At 53.5% G+C, this 14,333-nt stretch overlaps 7 protein-coding genes across 7 annotated transcripts; 4 read left to right on the top strand and 3 right to left on the bottom strand.

Annotated features, from left to right (window-relative positions):
- Positions 1 to 911: 911 nt before the first annotated feature.
- On the top strand, positions 912 to 2,899 carry CKM354_000729200 (uncharacterized protein; the record flags this gene model as incomplete). Its single annotated transcript, XM_044802635.1, has 2 exons — positions 912 to 2,354; positions 2,411 to 2,899. 2 exons carry the CDS (start codon positions 912 to 914, stop codon positions 2,897 to 2,899), a joined length of 1,932 nt encoding a protein of 643 aa, XP_044658570.1.
- A 749-nt stretch (positions 2,900 to 3,648) lies between these two features.
- Positions 3,649 to 4,911, top strand: CKM354_000729100 (uncharacterized protein; the record flags this gene model as incomplete). Its single annotated transcript, XM_044802634.1, has 6 exons — positions 3,649 to 3,904; positions 3,978 to 4,058; positions 4,121 to 4,269; positions 4,360 to 4,425; positions 4,489 to 4,557; positions 4,621 to 4,911. 6 exons carry the CDS (start codon positions 3,649 to 3,651, stop codon positions 4,909 to 4,911), a joined length of 912 nt encoding a protein of 303 aa, XP_044658569.1.
- Positions 4,912 to 5,143: 232 nt separating this feature from the next.
- Positions 5,144 to 6,137, bottom strand: CKM354_000729000 (uncharacterized protein; the record flags this gene model as incomplete). The annotated part of the gene is made up of 2 exons (XM_044802633.1): positions 5,144 to 5,923; positions 6,021 to 6,137. 2 exons carry the CDS (start codon positions 6,135 to 6,137, stop codon positions 5,144 to 5,146), a joined length of 897 nt encoding a protein of 298 aa, XP_044658568.1.
- A 608-nt stretch (positions 6,138 to 6,745) lies between these two features.
- CKM354_000728900 (uncharacterized protein) lies at positions 6,746 to 8,389 on the bottom strand (the record flags this gene model as incomplete). The annotated part of the gene is made up of 4 exons (XM_044802632.1): positions 6,746 to 7,703; positions 7,761 to 7,925; positions 7,982 to 8,162; positions 8,224 to 8,389. The coding sequence occupies 4 exons, from the start codon at positions 8,387 to 8,389 to the stop codon at positions 6,746 to 6,748; spliced, it is 1,470 nt and encodes a 489-aa protein (XP_044658567.1).
- Positions 8,390 to 8,911: 522 nt separating this feature from the next.
- On the top strand, positions 8,912 to 9,910 carry CKM354_000728800 (uncharacterized protein; the record flags this gene model as incomplete). Its single annotated transcript, XM_044802631.1, has 1 exon — positions 8,912 to 9,910. The coding sequence occupies one exon, from the start codon at positions 8,912 to 8,914 to the stop codon at positions 9,908 to 9,910; it is 999 nt and encodes a 332-aa protein (XP_044658566.1).
- Positions 9,911 to 10,254: 344 nt separating this feature from the next.
- On the top strand, positions 10,255 to 12,825 carry CKM354_000728700 (uncharacterized protein; the record flags this gene model as incomplete). The annotated part of the gene is made up of 8 exons (XM_044802630.1): positions 10,255 to 10,298; positions 10,350 to 10,472; positions 10,536 to 11,367; positions 11,430 to 11,554; positions 11,611 to 11,759; positions 11,814 to 11,986; positions 12,047 to 12,227; positions 12,275 to 12,825. The coding sequence occupies 8 exons, from the start codon at positions 10,255 to 10,257 to the stop codon at positions 12,823 to 12,825; spliced, it is 2,178 nt and encodes a 725-aa protein (XP_044658565.1).
- A 45-nt stretch (positions 12,826 to 12,870) lies between these two features.
- Positions 12,871 to 13,851, bottom strand: CKM354_000728600 (uncharacterized protein; the record flags this gene model as incomplete). Its single annotated transcript, XM_044802629.1, has 2 exons — positions 12,871 to 13,367; positions 13,467 to 13,851. 2 exons carry the CDS (start codon positions 13,849 to 13,851, stop codon positions 12,871 to 12,873), a joined length of 882 nt encoding a protein of 293 aa, XP_044658564.1.
- Positions 13,852 to 14,333: the final 482 nt, after the last annotated feature.

The raw sequence follows: 14,333 nt of genomic DNA, 5'->3' as shown, positions 1-14,333 counted from the left end.
GAGCATTGACCGCAGTGAGGCCTGGCTTGTTCAACGATATCAATCCTGTGATGCAGTACTGCCCAGCGTGAACGATGGCATGGCCAGTGAGGATCTTATCACTGAGGCAACCAGAAGCACAGCACGATACGTTGTACTCTGCGTGTATGCTCAAAGAGATGTCTGTCCTGTACGTTTGTCGTTGCATGCGATGCACTCCAGTCATCAAGCAGGTGCCCGTCGCATGACAGGTTGGGCGCACCAGCTGAGTTGCCACTGACGGAGTTGCTCGTGCTGGACTGAATATCGCCTGGCCGCCAAATTATGCTGTGTAACCAGCAGAACGTGGGTTGGCGGTCACGATGCAATAACATCAGCCACCGCATGGTCTAGACGGCGATGATCTCAACGTTGTCGCTTGCAGACGGTTGACTTGGACTTGGATGTGTAGGAGGTAGTCGCCCAGCGGTGTGAATTGGGCCAGAATGCATGTCGCTGGGTGGAGGAGCGCATTCATGCTTCGTCGTTGAGTTCCCGATTGCGAGCCATGTGTTAATGGCAGTCGTGGACCAATATCTGTTGCAATCTAGGCCGTCTTGAAGGCATCTTGTTTTCAATGTTTGGTGTTCCAGCACGCAGCTGTACGAAGCGAGGCAAGGAATCTTACTGTACCCGTCTGCCTCAGGCTGCCATTGCCATGATTGGATGAGTGTGTCAGAAATCGTGGCAGCACTTTCCGCCTCCATCTCATGCCATCACCACTTGCTCCTCTCTTCTCCTGTAGCACACCAGTGTACATTGCGCTCCCAATAGCCATCGACAGTGTCAAAGACTTGGGTCTGTCACACCCGTTCAGGCCCGCGGCAATGGAGCCCTCCGCAGCCTATGCATGTGAAGTTTGCACGAAACGCAAGGTCAGGTGTAGCAAGACGATGCCGACCTGCTCCAATTGTCTCAAGAGCGGCACCGACTGTGTGTATACATCTCCGCTGCCTCGCCGCCGGAAGCGACGCTTGAGCGGTGACATCTCTGCAAAGCTGGCTGAGTATGAGCGTATACTGAAACACAATGGCCTATTCCCGCTGGCGGAGACGAGAGACTCGACTCCTCTGGACACTCAAAACAAGCCAGTCGCTTTGCGCTCCGCTCAAGGCGCGACGTCACAAGCGGGAAGGCTGGTGACGAGCACAGGAAGCACTCGATATGTGAACAGTAATCTGTGGGACAGTATTGACGATGCTGAGATGCAACAAGCGTCGGAGGATGACGACGAGCAAGCAGTAATGAGCGGCATGGAAGACAGCGCCGCTGTCGAAGACCCGTTTTCACTTGCTCTCATGGCTGACCACCGTACCTTGTTGCGGTATCACCCCGACCATAGCCAGGCCCTTGCCATGTGGCGCACATATCTCGAGAATGTGGAGCCGCTCTGCAAAGTGTTGCATGCACCCATTGTTGGGAAGCTCATCGAGAGGATTGCGCTCGACCTCTCAATAGTGACCAAGGCGGAGGAGTGCCTTTTGTTTGCGGTCTACCACTTTGCGGTATTGTCTATGACGGATACTGAGTGTCTCAAGCAATGCCGACAGCCGCGGGAGGCATTACTGAAGAGGTATCACTTCTGCGTACGACAAGCTCTTGTGAATGCAAAATTCCTGAAGACTACAGACATGACCATCATGCAGGCATATGTTCTCTTTCTTCTCTCCTGCAGAACTCACTACGACCCGTCGACATACTGGATTCTCACAGGGGTGGCGGCCCGCATATCTCAACGCATGGGGCTCCACAGGGACGGAGAAGCGGCTGGATTGCCTCCCTTCGAAGTCCAGATGAGACGTAGGCTGTTCTACCAAGTGGTGCCTCTGGATGGCATGTCAAGTCGAGAATCGGGCGTGAGCGACGCGTCAACACCAGATCATTTCGATACGCTACCGCCTCTCAATGTCAATGACGATCAGATCTGGCCCGGAATGACAACAAAACCAGTGCCCCAAAAGGGCGCCACAGAAATGGTATTCTGCCTCTCACGTTCATACATTGGAAGGGCTTTCGCTGCCAGCAAGCAACTGAGAGACGATGATGAGGTGCAAAAAATGATCTCTCGTACTGAGGACGAAGTGGAGGATCTGTATCTGCGCTACTGCGAGTTCGCTAACCCACTTCACCTGCTCACCAACATGGCGACTAGGTCAGCGCTGAATGCCATGCGATTACGAGTGCGATTACCACGACTGAATGAAAGACCGGACACCGATGAAAACAGGAGGGAGAGGCTGCGATTATCGTGCAAGATCCTCGACACTGACGCGGCAGCTCATACTCACTCAACGTTGCGGAAATATATGTGGTACATTGGACCTCTGTTCGCTTGGGTAAGGCGGAAGCAACCTCACATGTCCAACGTGTGACTGACAAGCGAGATCCATAGGGCACCTGGGACGCCTTGATTTCGATTGTGACTGCTCTCCAGAAACCCGACTCGCTCTCTCGGACCGAGACAGATGACATGTGGGACAAGGTCCAACAGCTGTTTGCGAATCACATGGATCTGATGATCAAGTCCAAAAGCGCTTTACAAGTCGCCATTGGGCGCCTGGCCCTCAAAGCATGGGACGCGAATCCTCCATTGAAGCAAATACCGCAGCCCGAATTCATCGTGGCATTACGCGCATCACGAATATTCCAGTATCATGCCAAACGCGCCATGGCTGAGACAGTGGGAGAGGCTGCATTCCACAATGTTACATCGAAGTACGCACCTTCCGCACCGTTCGATGCCAATGCAACAACGCTCGGCCACTCTCCAAATATCGACTTTGATTTTGACTACGGAAATCTCCTTGACGATAGTTCACCAGACTGGGTGTTCTGGGATAACCTGATCAAAGATTTCCAGGCACAGGGAGCACAGAATTAGCATCAGATCTTCCTTGAGTGCACATCGCAGTATCACACTCGACCAGTGCAGCCTTCTCGTCGGCGAGCGGCGACTGTGTGTGATATCATTCATGTATGCCGGATGACAATGTCGAAGGTGGCCTCGGCGTTAAGAGAGCATACTGGCCCGGATCCAGCCCTAAGTCTAGTCCATTGATCCCTGCCATCTCATTCCCGCTATAAGCCGACTCCGCTGTCAAACCGAGCACCCGGTTCTGCCTTCTTGTCTAGTCTACAGATCGTCTCCAGGAGGCGTGCTGTAGGCTAGATTTCAATTTTGACCCACTGCCCCTTCTCCAAAAACGACTTTCGCAAGATATGCACAACGTGTGTGACGTGCTTCATCGAACGTCTGGAAATCGATGAGCATTGGAGCTTTTGACCCGACTCGCATACTCGCAGACTTACTATCGAGCACCAGCGACCGCGGAAGAGCACACTATTTTCAGCCACATGGTGACATCTTCGGGACCACGTATACCGATATGACACACCAGGCTTGACATGTGGCCATGCCCCATGGGTTCACTTAATACACAACGACTTAGCGACATTTGGCTAGGGCTGATCTATTCAGACAAAGACTAGACCATAGGGCCATAGCCTTTCGATCTGCCCCGTGGACATCAAAAGCGGTCACAACACCCTTTGAGGATCCTTTCCGACTTCACCTGCACTCTTCACCACACACCAACTTCAGTCACTCCTTCAGCACGCCAATTGCTCATCATGGCACCACGCTCGCTTCTCCTTGCGGCTCTGTCCGCCTCGACCTCCTTCTTCGCGCAAGCCGCCCCAGCTGCGCGCAGACAGGAAGATAACCTTGCCCGAGACCTAGCCACTTTGAAGGCTTTCGCGGAAACTATCACCGAAGACCCGCAAAACATCAAGGCCAACTGGACGGCAGCCGGAGACGATGTCTGCCAGTGGGCTGGTGTGACTTGCGCTGAGCGTCCGGATGGAGTCCTTGCTGTCGCTGGTATCGGTAGGTAGTTGCTCTGAAGATTTGGCAGTGCCAGAAGAAGACACAGTAGGTGCTAACAAAATCGCACATGCAGACTTCAACAACTACGAATTCGGCCCGGCCCTGCGAGCAGATCTTATCCTTGACAAGCTCTTGGATATTACATTCTTCCATGGTGAGGACGATCCTACAGGATTAGCTTTCAATCACAGAAGAGCGTTGCTGATAACACAAAAGCAAACTCCAACTCCTTCACTGGAACACTTCCAGATGTCTCGGCCTTGAAGTACCTATACGAGGTCGATTTCTCCAACAACCGTCTGTCCGGAATGTTCCCATTGGAGATCCTCAATGCTCCATTGACATTCTTGGATCTGAGGTTCAACGCATGTCCCACCTTTCCGCCAACATAGCAGCACAAATGTTGTTGCGAACGAGGTAAATTTTCTCCAAGGCAGAGCTGACTGGAAGTGTAGAACTTCATCCGCGAGCTGCCAGAGAAGCTTTTCCAGATGACTGACCTCACCGTCATTTTCCTGAACGTGAGTCTGCCTACTGCCGTGCAAGCTTTTCGAGCCGGCGATCGTTGCTGACAATTTCAACAGAACAACGCCTTCTCCGGCCCAATCCCAGACATAGGCCCAACCTTCAACACCTCATACATCACTCTCGCCGTAAGTCATCGCATCGTCTGTTCTTTGACTGACCTCCAGGAACTAACGCGTCTTCTTTAACAGAACAACAACCTCACCGGACCCATCCCAGACTCCTGGGCCAACAACCAGGCCCTTACCGAGCTCCTCATCGCAAACAACACTGAGATCACTGGCGTCATTCCTGACAAGCTTTGCGCTCTACCAAACGTCACTCTCATCGATGTCAGCGGAAACAGCGGCATGACTGGTCGCCTCGGACCCAAGTGCAGACAGTATGCAAAGGAGGCCGACCGAGATGCCAAGAACCCACCAAAGGACAACTCGACCATTGCCAGAATCTTCAACATTGAGGGAACTGGATTGACTCTTTAGATGGAGGTCTGTAGATGAGGTGATTTCTCAGAATATTGGAGGTAACTCCAAATAAACAGAAAAGAGTGATTTGAAGAGGGCTAGCACAGAAACAACGTAGCTTTCGAACGTGCATCGTTCACAACAATCCATTTGCAACCTCAGTCGACTCTATTGTGCGTCTATTTTTCTATCGTGTCACGTGTAATGCCGCGGCACATACATTTCTCAGCGCTCAGATCAAGCCATGTTGTCATGCCTTTGCCACACCCAGCTCACCCAATGCCTTCATCGGCCCATACTTCTGCCAGGCCTCATACTGCTCCTCGCTCCACGTATACACCAGACCAATCATCCCAGCCGCATTCCCCGCAATCACAGTATCCTTGCCCTCAACTTGAATCCAAGCCTTCGCTCTTGGGATGACAAGCAAATGCGTTCTCGTAAGGAGCACATTGTGAGGTGGTACTTTTCCGTCCTCGATACGCAAGTTCAGCGAATGTCTGAGCTTGACATAAAGCTCTTCCAATCTCTTCCCATCTGTCTTTCCATCACCGTCAACCTTCATAGCTCCATGCTCAAATGGCGCACCCGCAACCTTCTCAATCTCCCCTTCCCCGTCATTCCTCAACAACGAGAATAAATTCTTTCTCCCATGGTTCGCTCCCAAAGGCTGTGGTATGCACTGCAAATGCTTATGCCCCACAGAGCTCCCCGATTCAACACCACAATTGAACATTACCATATACTTATCACCATCATCGCCACCGCCTGTCCGCAATCTCGTCAAAACTTCCCATCCGGCATTGAAATCACCAGCATTCAGCGCATCACTCTGCGGCTGATACTCATTCGTCGGTAAGACAAATTGTGGACGAACGACACAGAACTTGTTCAATATGAGTTTATGATCTTTGCCGATAGGTCCTAGAGTCCAATCGCCTTCGCTTGCTGGAAAAGCATTCTTGGTGGGGGTCTTTTGTTTTGTGTCGATGGGTTTCTTTTGTAGGCTTGTTGCGATGCGGAACTCGAACTAATGGACAGGAGGATCAGATCAGAGTTATCTAGAGACCTCTTGTCAAGAAGACGACACTATTTGGGCCAAGTGATGAATTGGATGGCCTACTTACGTCAAAAGGTTCACTGGTGATATGTCGGGGTTGATTCTCGTTCCAGAGGAGCTCGCCTTTGGCATGTAAGCGGTCGAATTGTTGGAGAGCCTGGCTTTCGAGGTCGGTGGAGCCCATGGTCGCTGTATTGAGCTCGAATTGGGCAGGAGAAATGGATGACGATTGTGTTTGTTGTTGCGTCGAGGAAAGTTGCGGAGCTCATCCCGAGGCTTTTGGGAAGGACGATCGCCCGGCTTGCTGGGATCATCTTCCCTTCCTTCCCTTCCCTTCCCACTCCCACTCGAACATCTGCATGCAAACCACTTCCTACACGCACGCTATCAGAGCAAAGGCCAATCTGCCGCCCGTACATCGCGATGCATCGATGATACTGCAAGGAGGACGTTCAGCGCTGGAAGACGACCTCGAAGTTCCAAGGCAAGTATCAGGGCTTCAAGCTCGGGCTAAGAGGACTTCTCCGTCCGCAGAAAGTATGGTTTGCATGCGTGCGCTCCCGTCTGGAGCCATCATGGCTTTCTTGGGGAAGCGGTGTACGACGAGTATTGCGACTTCTGCAAAGCGCGCATGACATCAGAAGAACACTTGGCTCCGTGCAGGATGCTAATCGTGAGACAATGTATGGCTTCCTCTCGGCGGCAAGCATAACGACATCAAGGCTGGCACAGCACAGCAGGGGAGAACCTGATACGATTGCGTCTAACATATCTGTCAAAGATCGAAGTTGTCTACAGCGAGAACCTGAAGCCTGGATCCTGCCTCTCGGTGAGATCAGAGTCTACTGAGATGCCTAGAGACTCGTCGCCAAGATCAAGCTCCATCTTCTGATCTCTGTTCCTGTTGCTGACCCGACCGCTGATGTAGTACACAATGTACGTAATGATGAGACATCCGGTGGCCGTGACACTGGTTGCGCATCCTTTCGAATACCGGGGCGCGTCCTCACGTTGCCAGAGCTGCGGTCCTGTGATGCAACCAACACAGTAAAACACGAAAAACACAGCGCTCACGACGGACTTCTTGGTGTTCCCTTTGACGTTGGAGGCCATCAATCCTACGGCCTGGCCGAGTGGGGGCGCTGTGCAGCCTGCGAACCAGGTGCTCGCCACAATTCCCCACGAGTTTTCCGAAGGTACAATGAGCAGGCAAAGAGCACCAAGCATTGGGGCCAGAGTGAGAACAACGCCGAAGAGGCAGCGTGTATTGGGGAAATAGGTGGGACCCAAAGCGCCGATCCAAGTCAGGCAGAAGGCGATTGCCCCCCCAGGGAGACCGACAAGCATCGACATGAAGCTGGAGAAGCCGAAGCCTTTGATGACCAGAGATGAGAACTTGACGATGGGAGTTGGGAGGGTGATGAAGAGAGCCATGCAAGCATAGATGGCAGTGCGAGGGTCTGTGAAAGCGTCCTTGACCTGAGCCCAGTCAAAATTGGTGTGGTCACGGGTGGCACGGTCAAGTGCCAATCGTTGCGCCGCCACGACGCGCTCTCTTTCGTTGAGGAACCAGGCAGTACTGCAGTCTCTGGGCATGAATCCAATGAAGGCACAGCCAGCGATTATGGTCAAAGCACCGCAAACGAGGAACATGAGACGCCAGTTCTCGATGGCAACGTTTGCGTAGCCCAGACCGTACATCATCAATGCTCCGACGATTTGCGAGATACCGAACATCGAAATCCAGGTACTGCGGAACGATTAGCGCTGTTGCAGTCTGTGCAAGACTGAAATGCACAGCACTTACGCAATCCGAATGGGGTGCTCGCTGCGCTTGTACCAGTTGCTTGTGATGATCATGAAGGAAGGTGAGACAGCGCCCTCAGTGAAGCCAAGAAGGAAGCGGACAGCGCCAATGGAACCAAAGTTGTTTGAAGCGCCAAGGCACATCTCCACTGCACCCCAGAGAATACTGGAAGAAGCGAGGGTCAGTATCCAGTAGTGAACTTTCTGGTCGCGCTCTCTTACATTGTTACTCCGACAAATCGGACTATCGGAAGCCTACTCATGAGGTACGCTGCAGGGTACTCCGAGACAAGCTGGCCGAAGTAGAACAGGGAGACTGCCCAAGAGAATTGATGACCGGAAAGGCGTAAGTCTTCCTGGAGTCCAAATACTGTCGCATAGTTGATGCTTTGTTTGTCAAGATCTATCGTCTTGATGTCAGCCTTGGGGAAGCCCGGGCGAAGTATGCTTGCGATGAGACTGACACTGGAAGAAGTATACAACGGCCATCACCGGGAGGATGACCCGATCGATCTTGCGCAAGACGGCTGTTTCTTCTTCGGGAGTGAAGTCGTAAGGCGCAGCATAGTCGACATCTTTGGTCTGATCGATATCTTCGACAGTCTGTGATTGTGGTGCCTTCTCGGACATGATGGACTCTGGTAAGCTCGTCGACAGATGATGGGATTGATGGGTGAGGTTGAAACCGTCAGGTCTGTGGCATGAGACCGAGCAACAGGAGGGGAAACAAGGGTACATTTATGGCCTTGCTGTAAAGCATGGGGAGTATGGCCCAGACGCCATGTCTCCGGATTCTGCACCCGCACGTGGAAGAAGCTTTGTGGGGATTCGGCAGTAATCATCGGCCTAGCGTCTAGATGCGCGCAAAGGTGCGTGTTTTTGGGTTGCGGAGCACATGTGAGGACTTTGCGCAGGTCTCGGCTCGAATTCCCGCACAACGCGGCTTCCACATCCGCGACTTGCCTCGCCAACTTCACGGCGGACGACGCTCCCGCGTGCAAGTGGTTCGTCGGCCAGTACACGGCATGCATCCTGTTTCATGGCCAGCCTCGCGAGTTGATAAGATGTCCCACTCGATCGCTTCGGACTCCTGCCTGACCCAGCTAGATTTTGGCAAATCAACGCTGAGAACCTCGCTCACTTTCAAACAAAATGGCGCCTTCACGAATCGATACTCCACCATTGCAGTCCACCTCCCGCTCGGAGACGAGTCTCCTCGCGAGCAGGCCCAAGCTGTATCTACTTGAGCAGTTTCCGCCGGCTGTAGTGAAGCATGCCCAAACGCTCTTCAATACCATTCTTCCCTCGGACCCGCAGGTGCAACATTGGAAGGACGACGCTGATGCAATCGTGGTTCGCGAGCTCAATGTGTCCCGAAAGGACATCATGGCTGCGCAGAAACTCCGAGCGATCGGCAAACAGGGAACGGGCATCGATATCATTGATCAAGAAGCCTGCAGCGAGCGCAACATTCCGATTCTCAACACACCCGGCGTGAATGCACAGTCGGTGGCAGAGTTGGTCTTGGCTCTGACTATGGCTGTAGCGCGTCAACTGCGTCCCATCGTGGCACGGCAGGCGGCAGGAGAGGAGGTTCGCAAAGAGCACTGCTGTGGCACGACACTCTCGGGCAAGGCGATTGGGATTGTGGGCATGGGAGCGATCGGTACAGCGGTAGCACGAATGTTCCGTGGTGCGTTTGGAAGCACCGTCTACGCCTGCGATCCCTTCGCACCAGCAGACGCTTGGAGCGATATACCGCACGTGCGGGTGGACACTTTGGAGGAGATGTTGCCACATGTGGAAATGCTCACGATCCACGTTCCGCTCAACGCGAAGACGCGCGGCATGGTGCGCATGCAGCACTTGCAGCAGATGCGCTCGAGTGCAGTGCTGATCAACGTCGCTCGCGGCGGCATCGTGGATGAAGATGCGCTTGCAGAGGCGCTCGAACAGGGGTTCTTGTTTGGAGCTGGACTGGACTGCCATGAGGTCGAACCGCCGACACTGCAGCGGTATGGGCGATTGTGGGCGACGAATCGTGTGGTGAGCACGCCGCACATCGGAGCGACAACGGGGGAGACACAGGTGGCGACAGCGACGGCCGCCATTGATCGTGTGTATCGATATTTGATGAGACCGGAGTCGTAGGGAGTAATTCTAGTTGTGAAACCGCTGTTTCGTGCCTCCTCCCTTTCTCTTCTTTCTCCATGCTGTCGCCCGAGCGTGATTCCCAACATGGCGAGATATGTCTTGTGTGATGGGACGGGCACAAGCATGTACCTCCTCCAACGCTGCTGCTGCCGCTGCTGCTGTCGCCGTAGATGCCTCAGGCACCAAGCGGCCGTGGACTCATGTTGTTCCGACGTGCAAACACTACATGTCCACTGTCGCAACAAGACCCCGCTCGGAGTCTCGTGGTGGCGCTGGGCGTGGCAGGACGTACATGGCCTGCCGTCACGCTCTTGGATGCGTCGAACACGCTCGCCTGCATCATGCCACGAGCAAAGGACGACGGCGTGAAGCGCACGGCGCATGCGTAGGTGCACTTCCATCGCATGGGACGTGGTGGATGCGCTAACCATGGCAGCTGCACCGCCTGTCGGGACCGTAAAATCAAGTGTTCGGGCAGTCAGCCATGCAGGTATTGCGCCCGCCGAGGCGCAGAATGTGTCTTTGTCGACGACGGCAAGCGGAAGCTCTACTCTGTTGCGTGAGGAGGTCGACACCTACACCACCTACCGCCGTCACGCTGACACCGGCCGTGCTGGTGCAGATATGTCGAGAAGCTGAGAGAAGCAGCCCAGCGGGCAACCACGCCCAGACCCCTTCCAGCTTCGCAACAGCCCGCCGACCACGCGCTCGATGGCCGATTGTGCCCGTCGACACAGGTAGAGACGACGCCAGCAGCATCTCACACGCCTCCATCTGCTCCAAAGCCAACGGCGCCCAACAAGAACCCTGCTCCTCGCCAGAGACGTATGGATTTACCCTCCCTGCGCCAGCCCAAGCATACTGATCACAAGAAACCTGCAGTGATGATGCCTGACACCACGCTGTCGTCAAGCCTGAATTTCGGGTCGAGCATCCTGAGCCTCCCTTCCGACCGAGGAGCGACTGCAACCACACCCACAACCGCAACTCCTACAAGCGTGCCGCAATCGAGTTCGGAAATCATCCGCAACCGTGGACAGTACAGTCTTCGCGCTGCAGCCACATTGCCGCCGAACAACTGGCCCGAGCAGGAGCGTGCACAGCACTACGTCTCGTTGATGCTTACCTCCATCGGCCGACTTCAGCATCTCGTCGATCCGAAAACTCTCAACTCCAGATTGCTGAAAACGTATCGCGTAGGCATGCCCGACGTATGCGCAGAAGCTCTATGGTATGTGGAGCTTCTGCTTGTCTTCGCAATAGGACAGTTGCTCGAGGGGCATTCCACCGCCGCGCTCGGTCGGCAGCCGGGATGTGTATATTTTCAGGAAGCAATGGATCTTCTGCCCAACTTGTATACTCTGCGAGAGGCTGGAACTCTCGGCATTGAAATTCTGGCCCTGGTCACCTTCTTCTTGCAGTGCTCTAATCAGAAAGAAGACGCTTATGTTCACGTATGAGGCGTCTTTTGGCCCGACGGCAGTACCTCCTTGCCCTGCTGCTGACATTGGAACAGTGCGGAACGGCTTTGCGACTAGCCATGGTACATCGTTTGTACAGACAAGATCATCTGGCGTCATTGCCTGTCTCTGAGCGAGCCCACCGCTGCCGCTTGTGGTGGACTGTCTATATGCAGGAAAGGTATAGGCCTTTACACACAATTTGAACGTCAAATCAGGCTGAGTAGACAATTGCAGGAGGCTGGCCGCTGCCACTGGTCAACCGGTGACCGTGGAGGACTACATGATCACTGCAGAGATGCCAACGCCCGTGCCAGGGTTTTCCTCGCCAGAACCACTCGTGGTCAACATAAAGCTGGCCAGAGTTACTGGTGATATCATGACAAGTAGATGCTGTCTCCGATTCTGCCTCGAGACAACGTGCTGACGGAACGTCGCAGATATTTATGGCGCAAAACGTCTAACAGACAAAGAATTTGTATTGAGCATCCAGAAAATCCTCTCCACTCTCGACGACATTTCGAATGCCATGCCTCTGGAGCACGCCCTTGATCTATCGCAAGAGCTTTACGTCACCCGCACATCGGCGACGCTCCATCTCATGCTCTATCAGGTATCGTCTGTCCTTCACCTCTCCGCTGTGCAAGTGTTGCTAATCCTGGATGCTCAAAAGGCGACAATGCTGGTGACACGGCCGATCTTGTTGTACTTGGCGAAGCTCAAGTATGAAACAGGCGGTGATAAAGAAGCGCCTGCTGTTACACCAGTGCTACTCAAGATCTCCAGTATGTGTGTGGAAGCTGCTGATCGCACTCTGCGCGTCCTCTTTGCACTCCAGCAGCAACAAATCCTCGGTATGTGTTGCAAGCTATGATGTGGACTGGTCTGACAATTGTCACAGCAAAGTTCGGCTTCTTCGATCTTGATGCAACCTTCACCGTTGCCTTCATCTCATTACTCGCCGTATGCTTGTCTCCACCTGGTAGTCGTACTGCGTCCAGCCACGATGGCGTCATAGGAGCCTATGAGATCCTGGGTCATTTTGCGGCACATGGAAACGAGGCTGCTTCGAAGCGAATGGTCGACGTTGAGAAAATGTGCGAGAACCTCGGTATCCAGATCGGCCACCTCAAGCGAGCGCCGCCCGGACAGTATGCCGAGTATAACATCGACGAAGCAGATGCGGTTCATGGAGACAGCTCATGGCCCCCGAGAGAACAGGTGGCAGACTCTGCGACGCAACAGGACGGCATGAGCATGGCCGGTCACGAGCTCGATGGTCCAGCTTTCCTAGATCAAACCCTGCCAGAATATCTGGACTTTGAAGATGCTTCTTTGGCTAATCGCCTTGCAGAAGAAGGCAACTCACTCGGACTAACTGGCGTGATTGATATGGACTGGGAGATGCTTCTACAGCCCAATCTTTGTGGTAATTCATGGGATACGCTATGACAATGCTCGTCCTTCGATTGACAACCTGACATGACTTTCCCCACGCTAGGACTTCTGCAATTGGAGGCCTCGCAGCAGATCATTGTTTGCCCGACAGCCCTGTACCAGTAAACCCACGTCCTGCGCTCCGACTACCCAACGAGCACCAAATTCGTTGATCACCCTGGAAAGGATGTCCGCCCGATGATACAGACCAGCGATACCCATAATCTTGCCATTCTTGCGACATGCATCGCCCACGGTGCGCAGAGCCTCGAGAAACTCGGGAGCATCCCAGTCACCAAGAGTTCCAATTTCCTGGGCGAGGTCGTTGGATCCCACGAGAAGTACATCGGCTCCAGGAAGTGCTGCGATATCATACACATTGGCCAGCGCATCCGCCGTCTCAATCATGATGAACATGGTTGATCCGTGCGCATTCATCTCTGCCAATATGGTGGATATGGGCAGTGGAGAGAAACAGAACTGCGGAAAACCAGCACTAATTGAACGGCAACCGATGGGTGGGTACTTGGAGATGTTGATCGCGCGTCGAGCGTCATCTACACACATTCGCCAACAACATGCGTCAGCACACGATTTTCCCTGGCTCTCTTTTCTCTTCGAAGCATTTCCGAAAGCAATCAAAGCATCTCACTTACCAACACTATGAATATGTGGCACGATTAATCCCATCGCTCCCGCATCGAGAACTCTCTGCATAAATCCGTAACCGCATTGATGCGGTACGCGTACAAAGGGTGTTATGCCCGCTGAAACTGCCGCGATGCAGAGTTGGCCGGCATCGCGGATGGTGAGAGTGGTATGTTCGAGGTCGATGAAGAGACTATCGTAGCCTCCGGATTTGGCAATTTGTACGATTTCGGCTCCAGGTATGATTTTGATTCCGAAGGCTGTGCAGATTTCGCCGCGGGCTGCTCGAGTGAGGAGGTTGTTGGGGGCGATTTTCGTCGTTGGTGATGATGGGGTGGTGGAAGGAGGGGACTGTATTGAGAGAGAAGAGTGGAGAGCTTCGGATGCTGTCATGTTTCTGTCAACACCAATCGATATCGGGAATTGTGTGTGTGTCGATTTTGAGCCGGACGGAGTTGGGTGCAGCGAGAATTTGAGGTCGGATGAGATGAATCGGCTTGATCATTCGGCGTTACTGACCAATTATACTTACGATCAGTCGCTGCTTGAGTCCGCGCGGTGAGTGAAGCGCTCGCAAGCATCTGGACATTGTTTTCAAGTTCGGAAACAGCAGCCGCGCCGCAAAATTCCGCCCAACCCGCGCGACGTTCGGGAAGTGAAGCCGTGTGCTACAGACCACATCGGCGGGCGTCGAAATGCTTGGTGCATTTTTTGGAAGCACAATCTGTTACTCGCAGTCGTCTGCACACCGTTTGTGCTCTTGTCTGGCGCGTGGCTCTCAAGAGGAATATTATCGGCGGAACAACAAGATTTTTCAGTCAAAGCTGAGCGGAACAAATCTGAGGCTCACTGTGTTGAGCCTTTGTCATTACATC

This window comes from Cercospora kikuchii (genome assembly GCF_019650295.1).
Source record: "Cercospora kikuchii DNA, contig_00004, whole genome shotgun sequence".
Lineage (NCBI taxonomy): Eukaryota > Fungi > Ascomycota > Dothideomycetes > Mycosphaerellales > Mycosphaerellaceae > Cercospora > Cercospora kikuchii.
Note: the sequence above shows the minus strand (reverse complement) of the source record. Positions and strands in the feature narration are given on the sequence as shown.